The sequence below is a fragment of the Dermacentor variabilis genome, chromosome 2 (assembly GCF_050947875.1).
Source record: "Dermacentor variabilis isolate Ectoservices chromosome 2, ASM5094787v1, whole genome shotgun sequence".
NCBI lineage: Eukaryota > Metazoa > Arthropoda > Arachnida > Ixodida > Ixodidae > Dermacentor > Dermacentor variabilis.
In genome coordinates this window covers 44,958,309-44,977,072 of record NC_134569.1, presented here as the reverse complement: position 1 = coordinate 44,977,072, position 18,764 = coordinate 44,958,309, and the positions used below count along the sequence as shown (strand labels likewise).

Sequence of the window (18,764 nt, the reverse complement as noted above, 5' to 3'; positions counted from 1 at the left end):
TAATCTGTTCGACAAGGCCAAGAACAAACAAGCATCATGAATATGCGCGAGCGGTGTGTACCTGTTATAGCCGATTAGGGATAAGTATGCTCTTTCTGTACAAGTGACCAATATGAACCACGGTTACGAGTAACTCGTGAAAACGACACAATGAACCATACACAATGAATACATAGCTGTAGATTTCGATGAGGGCAGCGCGACAGACAAGAATTAATACGATAAGCGGTAACTTGCAACTGGTATATTACTCGAAAAAGAAGAAAAAAAGGTGTTCATAAGCAAGCAGTACTAACCATGCCGAGGCGCCAAAATATAATAGTATTTATTTATTTATTTATTTATTTATTTATCAAGTACGCTAAGTGCCCCACAGCGGGTACTATATCACAGGGGGACCGAAGTACATATTATGTTATATTGAGAAAAATTACGCGCACATAAATCCCATTAACTAGTAGTCATTAACAGAACATCAGAAGCATTGGCAATAAAAAGTCAAGAATACAAGCTTAATGATAGATCACTTAGCGCAGATGAAAGTCGCCCAGAAAAGATCAATAGGGGGGAAAGAAACAGTGAAAAAAAAAAAACGATTTTGACTTGCGCGAATTGATGTTTTGGTCAATCTTGACGGCTGCGTAGTTAGCACTGCTTGCTTTCAATACTTGTTGCTGTATTTTTTTTTCGAATGAAATATCACTTGCAGTAAGCGTTCGTCGTGTTAATTCTTTGTTCGTCCATGTCGGCCGCACCATACCCTCATTTCACTATGGATTTGCATACCGACTCGCACGCATGTCAACCGTGCGTTACACGTAGCGACGGACAATCTTCAAGGAAGCCACCGAAAGATTCTCCGAGCGACCCTCGCATCTGGGACCCGTAAGGAAAAGAGACGTCAGTTGTGACAGCCGTCGGTCCGCGACCCGTGGACCTTCTTTGCCCAAGATCGGTGGGTCGATCCGGGCACGAGGAACAACGGAAGAAGGAAAAAAATAAGAGCCCGCTACTCTCCGGAGGAAAATCTAGATTTCTGCGCGACTCGAAGGACAATTAGAGTTAAAAGAAAATACGCTTTCTTTTCGTTTCTGTTTTGTCTAAACGCGCCAGAGGGTGCGCCAAGGTTTGTACGAACAACCCTGACGTACTATACTGCAACGGTCAGCGCTCGTCCATCTCGAACTGGCGTTTTTCTTTTTTCGAGAGGCTCAGCAGACCACCCATGCGAGCGCGCGCTATTTCACGCTCCAAGTGTGGCTGCCTGCCTGTGGAACCCTCTTTGTCTTGGAGGAAGAAGAGCACGACGAACGTCGAAGAGGAAAAATAAATAAATAACAGAAACGGACGACGAGGAACGTAGGCAGCACCCACCTCACGCTTTTCTTTCGCTTTTGCTTCGTCGTGCATAAAGCACACAGGTGTCGTACTTCCTTCCCCAACCACAGGTGTCGTCGCTGCATCAACATGCCGCAACCGCGCTGCGCCCTATGCACATGCACAGCCGCCTAGGCCTAACGAACTACGCCCCCCCCCCTCATCCCCCTCAACGAAGAAAACTCCGCGTCGTGTCCTGTTGGCCACGGCTGGTGATGACGCACGCCGCGGCCGCCGCAACACTGGCTGTCGTAAGCGGGAGAAACCTGGCCAACAAATTGCACCTAACTAACGCGCAGCCGGGCCAGAACGCACACGCGAACGTCGGGAAACGCCGTCACTTCTGCAGAAGTACAGCACTGCTAACTTATAAAGGAAACAGCCAGTTATTATTTGGCTACATGCAGTACGATCCACCTTTATGGTGCTGCAATTAGTACTTGGCTATTGTTTACAGGTGAAACTCACGGCATGAGGACAGCCGGGCTATTCTTTAATACGTAGACGTCAGCCCAGTGCGTCCTATAAGCCGTTTTCCAGCTCGGCAAATAAACGACGTTTGGGTTTTACTGATTAAATTAACAGCTAGGCGTTCCTTTCCAAGACCGGACGTGTATTGTAGGTAGGGCGACGTAAGAACTCCTGGCATAGAAAAAGATTGGCGCTGGTCAGTCTACATGGAAATATCCCCCATGTGTAGTATAGTGACACGTCGCTACACTCTTTTCATGCGGGGTTAGATTTGTTCGCGATATACGTACGTCAAACAGAGACATACGGATGAAATATTACAGGGGTGACAACCGACGTTCAGCCCCTGGATGAGCCACTCTTCGTGCATCCAGTTCCCCAACCTTCCATCGATAGCGCATTAATCGCGTGCGGACAGCGTTCGACCCGCAAACGTATCTCGAAAATGACCTCCCTGTGGCCATATTCTGGCTCGGGGACGTGGCTCGAGGATGTCGATGCTCCTATGATTCACACCGTATACAGTTTCAGTATAGAGACGACACAGAGTATATATATAATACGACACAGCTGTATGGTCCGGTGAGTCACAAACGAACGACCTATACGCACACGCAGCACATGTGTGTATACTCGTATACCGTTCGAGAAACGCGCGGCCGACACGATTACGACTTCCTCCAAAACACAACGCAGCGTACGTTATAGGTGAGAGAACAGACAGTTCCGGTTCAGTGTACACACATACACAGACAGTATATACGCTGTCATTACGCACTGCAAGCCGGTCTCGCACCGTCCCGGACGCGCTCGCGCTGTACAAGGCATAAGACGGCGAACGACAACTCGGGTCCCAGGAAAAGAAACAAGAAACGCTCCGTACGCTCGCCGACGTCGTCATCGAAGGCGACGACGACCATCGCCGCCTGCTTTTGTCTTTAGCCGCTCCGCGAGGCGCGTCGGGAGCCGATAGCGCGTCGTCGCAGCCGAGCGCGGTTGTTGGAGCGGAACGTGCCGCATTCCGTGCCGACGCCACCTGCAGACGACTTCCTCGGAAGGAAGCCTCTTCCACGGCTTCGCAGTTATACCCGTCGGCGACAGCGTCGGCCACCGTGAGCGCGCGGAAACAACGCAACAAGAAGATCCAGACCAGCGTGGCAGAAGGCGCAGCGGCGTACAGCGCGGCCGTCTTGCACGGCGCGTCTCGCAACGCGAGCCTCCTTGTTCCTCCTCCTGTGCCGTTGCTCATTCGCCACGCGTTGCGAGAGACAAAAGACGTCGTCCTCGCCTTGTGTCTTTCCGGCTCCGCAGCAGCGCGGGAGGACGCTCTTGCCGGGCTCTTTGTGCTCCGGCGAGGAGGGTTCCTTTCTTTCTTTTTCTTTTTTTCTCTCGTTTCGCGTTTTGTTATCCGGGGCCGCCATCGGTGGCCTCATCGTCCTCGTCGTCGGCTGCACGGGTAGGCCCTGCTACTGCTGCTTCCATCGTCGTCTGCTTCTGTGTAGCGCACACCACCTATAGCGACAGAAGGTATCTACTCGCACCCACTTCCGGGAGATGCGCCGTGACGTGTGGGTTGAGGTGGTGGCCAAAAACCGAACGCCGTGTGAAAGTTTCTTACTGCGGAGGACGTGGCGGCAGGACACGCCTGCCAAAGCCGAGATCAAACAATACCGATAAAGAAAACGAAAATAACGACGACAACAACATTCTGTACTTTTCCTATAGATGCAGGGTGTTTCAGCGAACACTTTCAAAAATGTTTAGAAGTTGCCTGTGGCAGGTATCACAATTCTAGTTCATGAGCTGGTCTACTCGAAGCAGCGGACAATACTTGCACAAAAAATTGAGACGCAAAATCGACTCATTAATAAAAACTCACTAATTAAGTTTTAAACAAATTACATTGTGGCCCATATTGCAATTTACAAATTATAGCCGTGGATTTCGCAAGGCGGATCTATTTGGAACGAACTTTCAAGACGATACCAGTTTCGAGATATAAATTCCCGAACTTTGCGGAGAAATGCATTGGCATTCCAGTTAATTTGTTAACAAAACGTCCTTTCATGCGCTAAAGCACACAAGTAACCGGAACGCCGATGCATCTATCCGCAAAGTGCGGGAATTTATATCTCGAAACTGCTGTCGTCCTGAGAATTCCTTCCAAGTGGATCCGCCTTGCGAAGTCCACTGCTAGAATTAGAAAATTACAGTATGGGTCATAATATATTTAGCCAGAAAGTTAATTAATGAATTCTTGTCAATTAGTCAATTTTGCATTTCAATTTTTTTGTGCAAGTAGTGCGCGCCGCTTCAAATACACCGGCTCATCAACTAGAATTGAGCTATCTGCCAGAGGCAGCCTCTAGAAAATTTTGAAAGCGTTCGCTGAAACACCCGGTATATATATGCCTAAGAAAAGTCCGCTTCACGCCGAAAGCACCAAGCGTGTTTCAGGTCCAGCCCTCGTCAATGTTTGAAAACAGTCTAAAATGACGTGCTTCGACTAGGCAACGTAAACAGCTTGCGGAAAACGTTGTAAAATCCGAACACAGACAGGAAGCAAGAGAGAGAGAAGGTGGTTGAAAAGGAAGTGGCAAGCCAGCTGACCTGCCGAACGAGGTTGAGACAAGCAGAGTGAAAGCATGTATACACCATGAGCAGCTGTGCAGGCAAAGAAGACAACACTATATATGCTATATATGTAACACTATATGTAATAATCTTTATTACCACGCAGTTACACCATCCTGTGGTTACAAGCTCTGTCAGGCTCAGACGGCCCACGTCTACTTCCGGAACATGCATCGGTCATTCTCCTTGCAGCTGACCTCAAAAGGAGGGCGCTTTGTAACTGTTTTGAACAAATTTCCCAGATATTATTTAGTTTTGATTACAACGTAGCCATGTGCTCAGTTCAGACGCATGGCACAGGGTTTTGTGAAAGGATGTTCACCGATAAACCAAGCGATAACTTCACGACTTCACTCCATGCGGCCTACATTCCGCTACAACCAACTGCGCGTACCGAAGTCGTTAACGCTATCAAGCAGACCTGTATAACACGTCACACAAGGCCACGTCGTCCTATTCAGATATTAGCACCGTATTATAAGGGCTTCAGACAGACCACTTGGGATCAGAAAAAGACGCAAGCTGCGTAGACGTGCAGACTTATCGTAAGCATACAGCGCCGAGCTCCACACACTCTTTACGAGCAAACCGACCGCTTTCTTATACCACTCACACAACAAAGAGGCTGAGAGAGAGAGGGCGAAATAGCATTACAGGCCGGTATAGGTCCCGATAATGGTTATTCCTAATGGAATAACCAGGCACGCGGCGGGGTTTTCGGGTTCGTGTACCGAGCTCGGCGGGCCATTAGTAAAGCAAACACGGACACAACCGCCGGCGTGCGACTGCGGTCTATAAGCTGGCGGAATGGGACGGACGCGGCTGCGACGGCGCGGCATTGCGCCACGGCACAATGGCGAAACAAAACACGGCGGGGTCCGCATCTTCCGCGAAGAGCGTGCCAATAATGCGCCATTGGGCATGCGGGATACAGGCTGTGCGATGCTCCGCCGCGCGAGACAATGGGCAGCACAACGGGAGCTGTCCAAGGCCAAGCGCGTGCGCGCGACCACCACGCTTCTTCTTCTTGTTCTTCATATACGCAGGGAGACGGTGCAGCATCGTTTGAGGTCAGCGCGCCAACAGGCTTTGCGATTGTGCGCCTGCCAGCGGTTGGCACTGCTAAAGAAAGCGCGCGCATAACTCTCTTCGTGCCGCGCGGTCGAACACGCGTGGATGCGTGCGCGTTGACATCGTGCGCGGAGCGGGCGCGCCAATTCAGTACGCGAACGTTGCTTACAAAAGAGGAACATGCAGTAGTAGTAGTAGTAGTAGTAGTAGTAGTAGTAGTAGTAGTAGTAGTAGTTGTAGTAGTAGTAGTAGCAGCAGCAGCAGCAGCATGTAAAGATGACATACACAGAGCAGCACGCGGGAAAAGGGAATAACGACGAGGTGTAAGCTGGATACAAAGCAAGGCGTTCGGATATAGTGACGGCCTCTACAGCCTCTTCTTTCACTATACAAGGGCACAGTCAACAATAAAAACAAATGGTTCACTGCAGGGCTCACGTGTCCGTTAGTCCGCGAGGCGTCATTTTGGAGTCAACAAGGGGGGGGGGGGGGGGCAAAGAAAAACACAAGCCAAAAAAAAAAAAGCAAAACGCGCTCAGAAGACGGCGTTAGGTTAGGTTAGTTGAGTGATGGAGCTTTACGTCCCAAAACGTCATAAACGAGAGGGGAACAAAAGTTATGTTGTACACGCACCATACATTCTCCGCGAAATTCTTGCGCACGGCACGCTTATAAGCCCTAAACTTAGGCATGCACACTGACTACGTACATGCTGCAGAACTAACGTCTATAATACAGGCAACCTGCGAGTCTCGCTCTTGATGCAGAACAGGGAAAGCGCGTTGACTGGAGCCGAAGCTGTATAATAAATCAGAAAAGATGGAGCGGGAAGTTTAATCCCCGAGCCGTACCGATAATCCGATCAGCATTTGCCCCATGGCGAAGCAATCAGACATCACCGGTTTCTTTCTTTCCATACACGTCTTCTTGCACCTTGATGCCAGACGCTCGCAAAGGAATCAAATCCAGGAAAAAGAAGAAACAAAATGAAATCTCGTAAATATTAATTACGAAGGAGGATTGCGGCCAGCAGGAACAGTTGCTGGCGGCGACAGCATAGATGCGCTCGACAGCCCAGCGAGCAGGCGGGCGAATGGCGTCCATGACACTAAGCCGCGGCCTCACTGGGCTCTTCCTCGGCCAGTGGCAGGGGAGAAATGGGGGGGGGGGGGGGGACATTCCGAGAAAGGAGCCCCGCGTCTTCTTCTTCTTCTTCTTCCGGGATGACGACGACGACAACCGATGCGCGAAGAGGAGGAGAGGATGCGGGGGGGGGGGGGGACGATGCGAAATGCCGCACTGCGCGAGCGCATCGCGAAGAGGACGCGAAATAACGAATCACCAGGCGTTGCGTAACTGTGCATTTGCACATTCCTTCTGACGCCAGACCCGGTCATAAAGCAGCTTGTGCTATCGCTGCTTATTTCGCACTCACGTGTTAAAAAAGAAAAAAAGAAACACGGGAGGCCTAATTGTTGGCGATCTCATTTGCCGGGTGTCGCGAAAAGGAGGGAAGGGAGGCTTGCATTGTGAGGATTGCCTCCCTGCCTTGCAGGCAAGGGAGGGAGACACTGTTCGTGCGTGTATGACTTCAAGAGAAAGAGATAGATGTAGTACCGTTTCGTCCTGTACCACTAATATATTGCAGGAGAAAAGGCCGTATGAAACGGGCAAGTGTGGAGAGAACAGACTCAGGTCGCTTAGTGCGCCGCTGGAAATCTCGCGAACGATACCGCGAACAACAGCTCCCCTCGCCAGGACGCGGTTTCGCTTATGCGCCGCACGGCCAGATTTCGGCCACGACGAGGCGATAATTGGAAGGGGCCCTCTCCATCTCTCAGTCACCCTATCGTTCCCCTCTCCTTCTTTCTTTCCGCGTTCCCCTTGTCGCGACGGCGAGGCACGAAACACTGCGTGGAAAGACTTCGGGCGGGAAGTAAACAAACTAGCGAATAAACCGGACCGTAAACAAACAATGCCGCCCCCCTTTCCTTTGTTGTGCTTAACTTCCTTGATCTATGGCCGGGGCGGCACTGCAAAGGCCGTCGCAGCGCCTTTACCGAGCGGCGCCGTTCTTGGCGCCTAATTATGCGGGCCGCTTAAAAGAGGCTCTCTCTCGCGAAGAAGCGCCGTCCATCGCCGGCGCAGCTAGGTATACATACACGCCGGGCGAGACTACGGCGCCTCCAAGCGCGAGCAGCTACAGCTGTGGCCCGTAGAGTTCTGGAACAGCGTGCCTTGTCGCTCCAGCGTTAATTAAAGCCCCTGGAGCTTTAGCAACAGTGTGAACGAAGTAATGGTAGGCGCTACTACATCTGCTGTGTGTGCGAAGAGCGCAGCAGAGGTACACGAGTTCGAACCTCGCTTGCTTTTTCGTGCTTGACGAAAAGCTCTCGCGCCGAAGAAAACGACACGCGGTATATCTTTCAGAGCAGGAACAGCGGTGATACACGGTTGTTGAACGCACGTTGGGTGCGTTTCCTTTACTGAGTATTTTAGCTCAGCGTTACCCGGATCCTCCGCTGCCGGTACCGACTGCCACGGACTGCGCATGCGTGGTAAACCACGCATGCGCAGTCGGCGGTAATGGTATAAAGGTAACATTATGCTAAAATACGTTGCCGGCCTTCTGAGCACACCGGAATACAGGACGGATTCAGGAGGAAACGGCCCGTTTTCTCTACCGCTTCACTTACTCAATTGACCTCACCGCCCTCTATCATCATGGAAAAACATACGAGAAAACGCACAGTCTCACTTCAAAGTCTGTCTTTCGAATCGCTTTAACTCTGATGGCGCGGCAGACACTATAGAAGTGTGCATTGTTGAGACGTTCGTTTTACGATGTCTCTGAATGTACGAACACTGCGCCTCGGTCGCTCCCAAGTAAACGCTTGTCAGAGCATGCACGGTGCATTAGGTGTAACAACTTACACAAGCGGGTGTGTGTGTGACTTTGTTTACCTCCTTGCTTTCCGAGAAGGGAAAGGGAACTAGACAAACGGATCTCTGCCCTCTCCGGCAAATCAGGCAAGGGAGCGGGCCACACCACTCGCGCCGGCGCGTTTCATGGCGTCAGCCACATAGGGGGCAGCCGCTGGCCAACGACGTAAAAGAAAGGTGCACACGAAAGGGAAGGAACAATGGAGTAACGAAAGCGCGCATGTAGCTCATTTGCTGCGGTACTGCATCGCGAGTGATTCCACCGCTTCTTCGCTGCGGGGTTCTTGTGTCGCGCAGAATTTACACCGTGTTTATTCGCTTCTCAGCGGGCTTCGACTCGAATACGATATCTCGGGAACCAGTGACAAATAGTACGAGAAAGCATCCTCAAATGTAAGCCGATCAAAAAAAGTAGGAAAGGCACGAAAATTTTACTGCAGAAAGTATTTTCTAAAGCATCTGTACTACGTAACTTATACGCGACTTCACACAATCACTTAGCTTCGTTGTCGACATCGCTTCATCATCAGTTCTCGCTCTATCGTGCATCGTCGTCTTTGTGCGAGGAAGTGCAACGCCTAGCATATTCAGAAGCAGGCTCGTGCTGTTAGAGAAAGTTTCTGGCTTGTGACGGCTACCGCTGAGGATTTTGTAGCTAATGACACAAACGCTTACTCCGCTACGCTCAGCAACCCTGTAACTATCCCGTGTGACTGTCGTATGAATGGTTCGCTGATTACAATCTACCCTTGAGTGCTCTTGACGACTTACAAGCTTCATTTCTCATTGAAAACGTATCGGCTACATTCAGATACATGAAGACTTTTCCTGTAATGAACTGTCCTCCGCCTTGCGGATTTCTTCAGAACTCGTTTTGTCCGACCCTGAACCCTATGCTGCCTGTCCTTCGACAAGTAACGCACATTGTTATTGCTACTTTGACTCCCCCTTTAAAATTATCTGTATTATCGCGGAATCGAAGGCGCACAGCACGATGAACCACGTGTCAGCCGCATCGAAAAAAAGGAGGAGGAAAAAGAAGCAAACGGGCTTCTGCTCCTCCGCATAGCGTCGGCGGCGGCAGACTCAAGGGAGCCTGCAGAGGCAGCAGCGGTGAAGGAAGGGGGGACCAGGGCACAGCAGGAGGCCGGCCACTGCTGTCAGGCACGGGCCAGCGCGAGGGGAACCGGTCACTCGCCGCCGCCCGGACAGAAGAGAGAGCAGGGGGAATGCGAGGAGGAGGAGGGGGAGGATACGGGGCCTGGTCAGACCGCACCGGCCGTGGACGCCAAGGGCGCTACGTAGCCCCCTTCTCCATCACCAGCAGGCGAAGAAAGGGAAACAAGACACCGGAGGCGGCCGCCGGGCGCGCACGCATTCTTCCAGCAGCAGCAGCAGCAGCAGTGGAGTTATGCAGCGGCGCCGAGCTGTCCGCTCGGTCGTCCCGTTCATGCCTCGGGGGAGGAAGAGGGAGGGGGGGGGGGTGCTGCATTCACTGCGGGAAGTCGGGGGATGCCCCCCTTCATGACAGCGCACCAGTGCCTGCCGCTAAATTTTGCGCGAGCATGCAGCCGGCCTCGGGGAATGAACGGGTGCGGGCCGCATACACGAGAGCGAAGGGTGTCTGCCCCGGTATATACGCGCCTATCCTTTAGGAGGAGCTCGTGGTGGCACGGCGGCGTAACAAAACGTTGCTGCTGGTGAACGTTGGTTCCAAACCTCGAAGAGAGAGAGAGAAGGAGAGTCTCAAGGCCCGAGCTCCATTAGCGTGTTCGGCACAGCTCAACGCAAGTAGCTTCGAAAAACGATAGAAAGGCGCACTGGCTCGCTTCTCACAAGCTTGCACGATCGTTAATTCACGCGTAAGGGAATAAGGCTTGCATGTCCACGAGCATTTGGGCTAGACGTTGTTTCAAGATAATGTAACACATGAACGCGACCACATTCACATTCAATTCGCGTGTCCCTCCGCGTCGCAGCCCTGTGAGCGCAATCTGGAGCGTCAGGTGTCATTTCGTCCCGCATTATTTTGGAACGGACTGTATATAGCTGGTAAACAACGTGCAAACACGTCCGAAGAGCCGCTGCTCCTTTATAGGCAAGCCTGACGTGGAACTTGGCCAGTTATCGTGCTCTGCGACGCGAGTCCTATAGGTGTCCGTCTTTACTCCCCTGTTCAATTCTGTTTTTCGCAAATAACATTACTCGACATCTGCGTACACTCTACGTTCTGCGTAAGCCTGATTACCGGATACAAGTTTGTTAATCTCAGTACGTTGGGCCTCGTCGTCACACACCCACGACCGTCCCGGACTGTCCGAGACGCCGCATACGCAAGGCTAATTGGCTGAAAGCACCGATTCGGGCAGTCTGGGACTGTCAGGCGCGGATAATCGAAGAGGCCCATTCACTCACAGACGGATGTCAATTACAATGCTCAAAGGTGGATCACGTGTCCCCTCATCGTACGCCGGCGCTATTCGCTTACGCTGCCACGTACGGTTTCAGATCACACCTCCAAGTTCCGCGTCAACCACAAACTCGTCTCGAGTAAGCCTACCGCGTATCTGTAAACCAGCGCCAGTGACGCAGAAAGCTAACAAAACGAAGAAAAACCAGCGCACATCCATAATGCTAGAGGAGAGAACGCGGACATGTTCGCTGAAAAGGTTTGTCCGTTGTGTGGGCGAATACTGGTGGATGGCATCAAACCGTGACAACACCGTTTCAAAGTTACGTGCCTGTCGCGCTGCCTCCTCTTTTATTAACGAAGCATCCCCTCGCGTCATCCTCCTCGCCTCGGCAGCGCACGTGAAGTGGGAGCGGTCCGTTGCCGGAAGCCGCTGCTTCGCCGTTCAGTGAGCGGCAAATTGCTCGCTCACTTCGGACGCCTGGTTACGTTGAGGCGGTATGTGAATGCCGCGAGCCACCGTTTCTCGGTAGGACATTGCCTGGTGCAAACGTGTTACTCGATTCGTTTTCGTATGAGAAGATATCGTCTGCTTCAAATGTATCAAAAACAAAAATAGAGAAAAGGATATATCAACAAACGGAGACGGACACTGTCGTCTGCGGTGTTTTGACAGCGGAAAGTTGTTTCATTACAGAAAGGACAATACGATGCGGCTTCCATGAAGTTGTTTATTTCCATTATTGATTATTTGGCAGCGAGCACCAGCGACGTGTCAGCTGCTGTCGAACGCCTCCTTTCGAGGAGTGCAGTGTTCAATAATTCAACGCAATAGTTAAATTTCTTCGATAAGTATACTGCAGGCCGCACAAGCCTCCGGAGCACGGAATTCGCTAAATAGTTGGATTTTACTTACGCCTCTGAAATTTCGGTGAGCAATGTGGTTCGGCATGGATGCATTGCCTGGGATTTTTCTTCTTTCTCATTTTCTTTCTTTTTTTTTCGTAACACATGCTCAGAAAACTTGTAGCAGGGGCACACACACACACACACACCGAGTTGAGTTAGCTTCGCGTTTCGCATTCCTCTCGGGAACCGCCGGACCGCTCCAGCAAAACGCACCGAGAAGCCAGACATTCTAGAATCGTTTGGAACTTGGACCCCCACAAACCGTGGCCGAGAAAGCGGAGCATACAGCGTTTCGCGTTCGACGTGCGAAACGAGCCGCGCTGGTATATTATACGCTCTACCAGCATCTCGATCTGCCCCCTTCCTTCGAGGCGTTCTCTCGCACAACGCGCTGTCAGCACGTATACGGCAGAACACGCACGAAGCCGAGATCCGCTGCAGGTTCCGGCCGTTCAGTTCCGGAAGCGAGCCGCTCTTTCTTTTTCCTTTCTTTCTTTCTTTCTTTCTTTCTTTCTTTCTTTCTTTCTTATTTTTTTCTTCCCACCAAGAGGGCCGCGGCGTCTTTTGGAGGAGGCTTTCATGCGCGACAAGCTCGCTTGGCCGGCCGCCTGCGACCTTTGTAACGCGAAGGAGCTCTTTTTCTTTTGTTTACTTGTTTGTTAGTCAGTTTGCTTTTTCCTTTTTCACACGCAATTACTAGTAGTAACGCTGCATCGAACGGTATCGACACTGCACGAGCTATGCCGGCGTAGCGGAATAGCCGGACGCCTGTCGGCGAAACTACTTCCTCCTTTAAAGGTATACGGCAAAGGAGAGATAGCGAAATCTCAGATGTACCGCTACGATTGGACAGTCGACGGAAGTTGGGGCGCGTATAATCAGCACACGGGAATCTAGGGGATAGCCAGATGAGGAAAAAACGGGCGGGAGGGAGGGACTCTTTCGGAACCATAATCACAACGCCCCCTGTTAGAAAATTGTCCGTGTTAATCCGATTCTGTGAGGAAGCCATCTTAGAAAAACTACTAACGAGCAGGAACCACCCCCTTCTGTTTAAGAGCCCGCTGCAAACACTACACGAAATGAATCCTTGGCAACGCAGCAGGTGGCTGGTTGTTAAATTTGCCTGGTTACACGATTACTGCGAGGTACGGCTCACGCACCAGTACACGCTCTGCTGTCTGCGTGCTATACGCCAAACGAGCCGCAGCCTTCACTGGAATATTCAAGGTCCGTCCTCGCACAGAAAAATTGAGGGAGGGAGCAGCACGGCGTATACTGCTTTTGCGGAATACACGTACAGCACGCACGGCTGCTAAAATAGGGCGCTGTGCACGTGCTCGCTGGCAGATCTGGTTTTCCGCTATGCGAGCTTATTCTGCACAGATGGTGTGTACGGTTGAACCTTGACCAAAAACGGCGAAGAACAGTGTCGGGCGGGGTGTATTCCGAACCTGTGTGGGGTGTATTCTGTAAATGTACACCTAGTGGACATGTCGATTTCGTCCGCAGCAGAAGTTGTGGTTGGCTAGGCTGGGGTATGGCGTCAGGAGGAGACAGGCGCCCCAAGCCTATCAGCACTCCAGTAGCAGACGAAATGGAAATGTCCACTAGATGGACACTGAAATACCCGCCCACCCAGGTCAGCGCGCACATGTATACAGTCGTCTCCAAAAGCTGCGTCACTGCGTTCCCTTCATATTCGCAAGCCTCGTTGAAGACTCGGTCGCTCACTACATCCAACTCGAGGTCGTTCGTTTATATTTCTTTATGCGGGCTGTACAGCGCGCGGATGACCGCGTCGACGCAAAATGGGGCAAATACTGTTGCCTCTGAGTGTGCTGTGCCGCGTGCGCTGTTTATTGTCATACGAGCGGGCACGGCTGATAATCCACTATCGCACATGACGCCGCTTGCCCGCACGAAAGTGTCACCACGATGACCTCTTCCGGGAGGCCCTAAACCCACTGGAGACGGAACGATGGAGCGTCACATAACGCCGCTAATACTCACGCGCAATACCGGCCTTATATATGGTGCCGGTCCGGAAGCAGTCATCCCATCACGCTCCGTCACGACTGAGGCATGGTCTTAAAGAGACACTAAAGAGCGGTGATTAGCTTAACGGTAGCTCAATGGCTGCGACGTAATGCTGCTGCGAGCGAGGCTGATTCCATTGCCGGCCGCATTCGTATACGGCGGCGGAAAGCAGAAAACGCTCGTGTAACGTGCTCCAGGTGCACATTGACGAAATCCAAGGAAATTAGGCGTATCTCATAACCTGCGTGTTGCTTCGCGACGTTAAACCGACTCACTGTGAATGACTCACTATTAAACGTTTTTTTATTTTCTCTCCTTGTCTGTTCTTCCCTCGTTCCCCTCCCCAAGCGTAGTGTAGCCAACCGGGCACGTCCTTGGTTAACGTCCCTACCTTTCCCTCTTCGTTTCTTTCTCTCTCTGTCTCTCTTAAAGGGACACAAAAGATAAAAGTAACTTGAGCTTTTTTACAGTAAATTACATTTTCTACAATATCGAGGAAAAGCCACTCTTAGCGGGAGAGGACGCTGGGAAAGCCATAGAAGACGCAAGAACGAAATACATGGCTGGCAACGCCGCCTCCTGCGCCTGCCAGCCTGCGAATCTTTCATGCTTCCTCACTTTATGGTAATATTGCCTGGGGGTCAAAATGGAAAAAAAAAAAGAGCGAAAAATAGGTTTTATGAACCGTGCATAGGTGCACGTTGAAGAACCTCAGGTGGTGAAAATTGACCCGGACTCCCCCACTACGGCGTGTTTCACTCAAATCGTAATTTTGACACTAAAACGCTCGAATTTTTACTTTTCTTTAAATGATAATACCCTTTTCTCGAGGAAAACAAGACAACGAAAAACCGTATGAACATTGATCAGTACTTCTTGGCATTCGGCAGGCTTACTTTTCGCGTTCTATGAGACACGCAGTATAGCAAGGGACTTCGGGTTAATTTTGACCACCTCGGTTTCTTAAACGTGCATCCAATGCACGGTACACAGGCGGTTCTTTTTTTTTTTTTTTTTTTCATTTCGCCCCCATCGAAATGCCGCAGCCGCCGCGGCCAGGATGGCCAGATTTCACAGGGAAAGCTATACTTCAACTGAGTGTCTCACAGTCACTGCACTATTTGCGACGGACTTTGCTATTTCCTGCAATTTAAACTGTGCCCCCACCCCTTTTTAAACCAGGCATCGCAAGAATCCGCTGCCACTTGCAGATTATGCGTCGTTAATGTTATCGTTATTAAGATAGCGGTAATTCGGAGCTATGTCGTGGCTCCAATTGTTTTACAGCGCGGAGAGGACGAGATAAAAGAAATAAACCTAACAAAAACGTCACGCTTAACAAAACTTGTGGGTACTGCTTTCACCGAGTGCGCTATGCGTCTTTGGCAAACAAGTCCCAGTGTGTAAACAGGTGTTGGTAAAAAGTCACGTTACGGCGCCAGGAGCAAATTCCATGACAGGTATGCATATCCTGACCCAACATCACTCGCATGTTTCATTCGGACAAATCTGCTAAAAAAAAAGAAAAAAGGAACGATATCGTGACCTCTCAAACAAAAGAAGAAAAAAACGACTAATGCGTCGAAAGCCGCGTTGACTCGTAAACCGAGCTTCGTAACGCACTGCACTGTTTGCTCATTGGGAGCAACGATTCTCGGAATATCTTATTTTTACAGCCACACTGTTACAACAGGTGCGACAGCAACCAACAGCGTCAACAGCCAGTTGAAACCGGTGCATGTTGGAACTGGATTCCTAGGCTGACGCGGAAGCTTCAGTTTCTACCCGTACTCTTTTACCCGCACGGACATGTACGTACATGGGGGCACGCCCCTTCTGCGCAAAGCCAGCAACAAGGCACAGCTCGACCATTTGCTGCAGCTCGGCGACGACAGTGATTAACGCCGTCACGTGATTACCACGCGCTCGACTGAGGGCCTAAACACCGTTAGCAGCGTGGCTGGTAATACTGTAGCAGCTAAAGAAATCACCAGGTTCCTTCTTTCCATTTATGAATCACTTCGCGAGAGGGAGCTACGAAAGCGATCTACAGCGAAATGCAGTAGTTATAGGCTTGAGGCTCGCATCGTTGCTCAGAAATGATCCGAAGAACAATATACGAGGCTTGCGTGTCGGATTGGAAAATAGTAGCAGGTAGCATAATCAGCTGTACGGTAAAAAAAAAAAAAAAAAAAAAAAAAGATATGGGGTATTTTTATGGGATACCACCTATAGGGTACTTTCACGTGCACTTAAATCTAAGTACGCGGACGTTTTTGCCTTTCGCCCTCATCGGAAAGCTGTACAGTTGGCTGAAACTTTCACTGAAACGCACACCAACGCTATGCGCCGAAAGTGACGTCGGCTTGCCTTTAGAAACAGCTGCGAAAATGGCAGCAACCACTATATCACGCACCGCTGAGGTGCATCTGGGCGTGCGCCTCTTTTTCTGATGCACATAAGAAATTGCGTGGGCGGCGAAAGCTATGAAAGCCAGGAGCGTACGCAAATTACTGCGTACTGCAAATTGCGCCAAATGTTACCAGTCACGGATGCGGCCCGATAACTTGAAATCAGTATTGCGCATCAGCGACAAATTAATTAAAGCCGCTGTGGGGGGTCAAAGAAAAATGAAGTAGCCACGTGAGATGCCATGAGTGAAGTGTGAGTAAAAATATTCCGGTTACGCCGGACGTCTAGCCAGAACTGCCAAGCAGCTACACAAGTTCAAACCAAATTGATATGACACGGCGCATGTCGTTATCGGCTAATTAGTACCCTACTTCAGGTGACAGAAAGAGCGAAAGTGCCGCAAAAGGACCGCTCGTTGGTCGTGTCACATCGATTTGGTAAAACGGTCGCCAACGGATTAGGAATACGTGGTTTCGTACCTGACCATACCGATAGGTTGAGGGCATCAACAGAACGGTACAACGACCGAATCGAAGGTATTCCGCACACAATCAACCAACACCTACGCGAGGAAAGAATGCAACAGGAAAAAGAAAATACGCACTGGAATTCCAACCGCTGTGCGCGCGTCAACTGGCGCGTCCGTTTCGAACGCAGCTTGACCTCAAACTGAACTCTAGTGTCAAACCGTTTGACACGCTCAAGGCCAGATCGGCAATGAACGCCGCCATGGAGGTGCACTACAGCGGGAAAACCTTCGAAGCTCGCCCGCTTGCGTCAACGGCATAGCAATGTTCACGGACACAACGCGTTTGACACGTCGTCTCACCTGTCCTGCTTGGCCGGCGCTGAGACGGAGGCGTTCAGCGAAGCCGTCTTGTCCGTGCAGGAAGTCTCCGGCGCTGCCATGGCTCTTTTCTTCGAGAGGTCAGCTCGGTTTCTACTCGAGCGTACCGACGAAGTAGAATGGCATCCTCAGTCGACGGGTGATCATGATGCCCGATATTCCATAAGACGTCGGCACATCCGCCACGGATCGGAATTACCGGCCACAAAAAAGAGCGAGGCAGGCCTCTGGGGAGAGCAATAACACCTGGCAGCGGCCGCGGCGGCAGCGGCAGTTGTATACTTCGTTCTCTGAAGGTTTTTCGTCGGGCACAACTAATCTGTTCACAAGCGATCCACAAGTATTCGAAATCCACACAGCCAAAGTAACACCGGCTACACGGCGAAGACGCTGGGCTTCTGCGGTCGTTTCGTAGTCGAGGAAAAGAAAAGCCGGCCCCGCGCTGGCGTTCAAAACAAAACCGTCGCCTTCGGCACTCGTTTCGTCGCTGCTTGCTTCTCCCAGTTGCCGCGGTCGCCAAGGCAGCCGCTGTAGCGGCGGCTGCGTGCGCGATAGCAACACGTGACTCCACGCGCGACCGCGGCGCCTCTCGCGAGTTGTAGAGAAAGCACGCGGAGAATCGCAGGCGCGAAATTCAAACCTACTTACTGCGCAAGACGCGCGGCGCAAACGCACCTATCGAGGAATGCAAATAGCAAAGTCTTTCAGTCCAGCGAAATCGGCCTCGCCTGTTCTGTAAGTAAACAAAACGTGAGCTCAGTGGCCTTTGAGTACGTGAGAGATCTTGAGCTGCTTCGCAGGCTGTAGCGTTCGTTCCTAATGTGTAATACGCCTGCTAATAAATTTTTTTTTAAATACGTGGTTAGGTCTATCAATTCGTATTTGCTCTTCAGGAAAGAGTGAGGTAAGTCGGTAACGTTACTGTACGCGCTTTAGAGAAAACCTGTTAGAAAACCTGTTAGAGAACCTAACATTCAATAATTGACACACTCTGTGCCTCACTTCACGCGAAGTGTGGCAGTACGACAAAACGTGGCCAGCAGTCGAATTGCCACGACAGCAAATCAAACGGGCGCCATGTATCACACACCCAAACGCTTCCCTACTCGTATATTTCAACGCAGCGGTCGGCAGGCCAGAGCGCCCTCCAGTCGCGCAGCGTCGTCCTACCGCTTCGCAGCGCGGCGCACGCTAGCCACCGCGGCAGAGTCGGCATCTCGTGGCGAACGGGAGAAGCGCGCGGCGACTGCTGCTCCTGTTTCGACTTCAGGGTGCTCCACCGCACGGCACTCGACAGAAGGCACTACGTAAACTGACCTTGGAAAGGTCACTTATGAGCGAGCCTCGGCGGTAGCGCAGCGGCAACTGCTGAATGCTGGGCCGGCCTCTCCCTCGCTCATATGGGGGGGGGGGGGCGCAGGAGAGAGCGCGCCGGGCGTCTTGGCCGGAGAAGCTTCCGGTTCGGCCCCTAATGATTACCGGTTCACCGTTCCTAATATGCGCAGCAGGCTCTTGCGCGAACCTTCCGAACAGCGCAGTAGATGCACTTTCCACGAAGCCCCTGTCACCGAGAAGGGGGGGCCCCCGAGCCTTCTCGCGGGGCAGCGGCGATCTTTGAGACGACTGCGCGTACCGCAAGTTTCTTCCCTT

At 51.4% G+C, this 18,764-nt stretch overlaps 1 protein-coding gene across 2 annotated transcripts in view; it reads right to left on the bottom strand.

Moving 5' to 3' along the window:
• Positions 1-18,764, bottom strand: part of LOC142571742 (uncharacterized) — a 227,392-nt gene that overhangs the window by 131,162 nt on the left and 77,466 nt on the right. Inside the window, exon 1 of one of the 2 annotated variants that reach the window (XM_075680314.1) lies at positions 17,097-17,645. The exons of the other annotated variant lie outside the window; for it this stretch is intronic. Within the exon in view, the coding sequence (XP_075536429.1) occupies positions 17,097-17,176 (80 nt within the window). The 5' untranslated portion in view covers positions 17,177-17,645. Of the gene's footprint in view, positions 1-17,096; positions 17,646-18,764 lie in introns of those variants that run through there. 2 annotated transcript variants of the gene reach the window in all.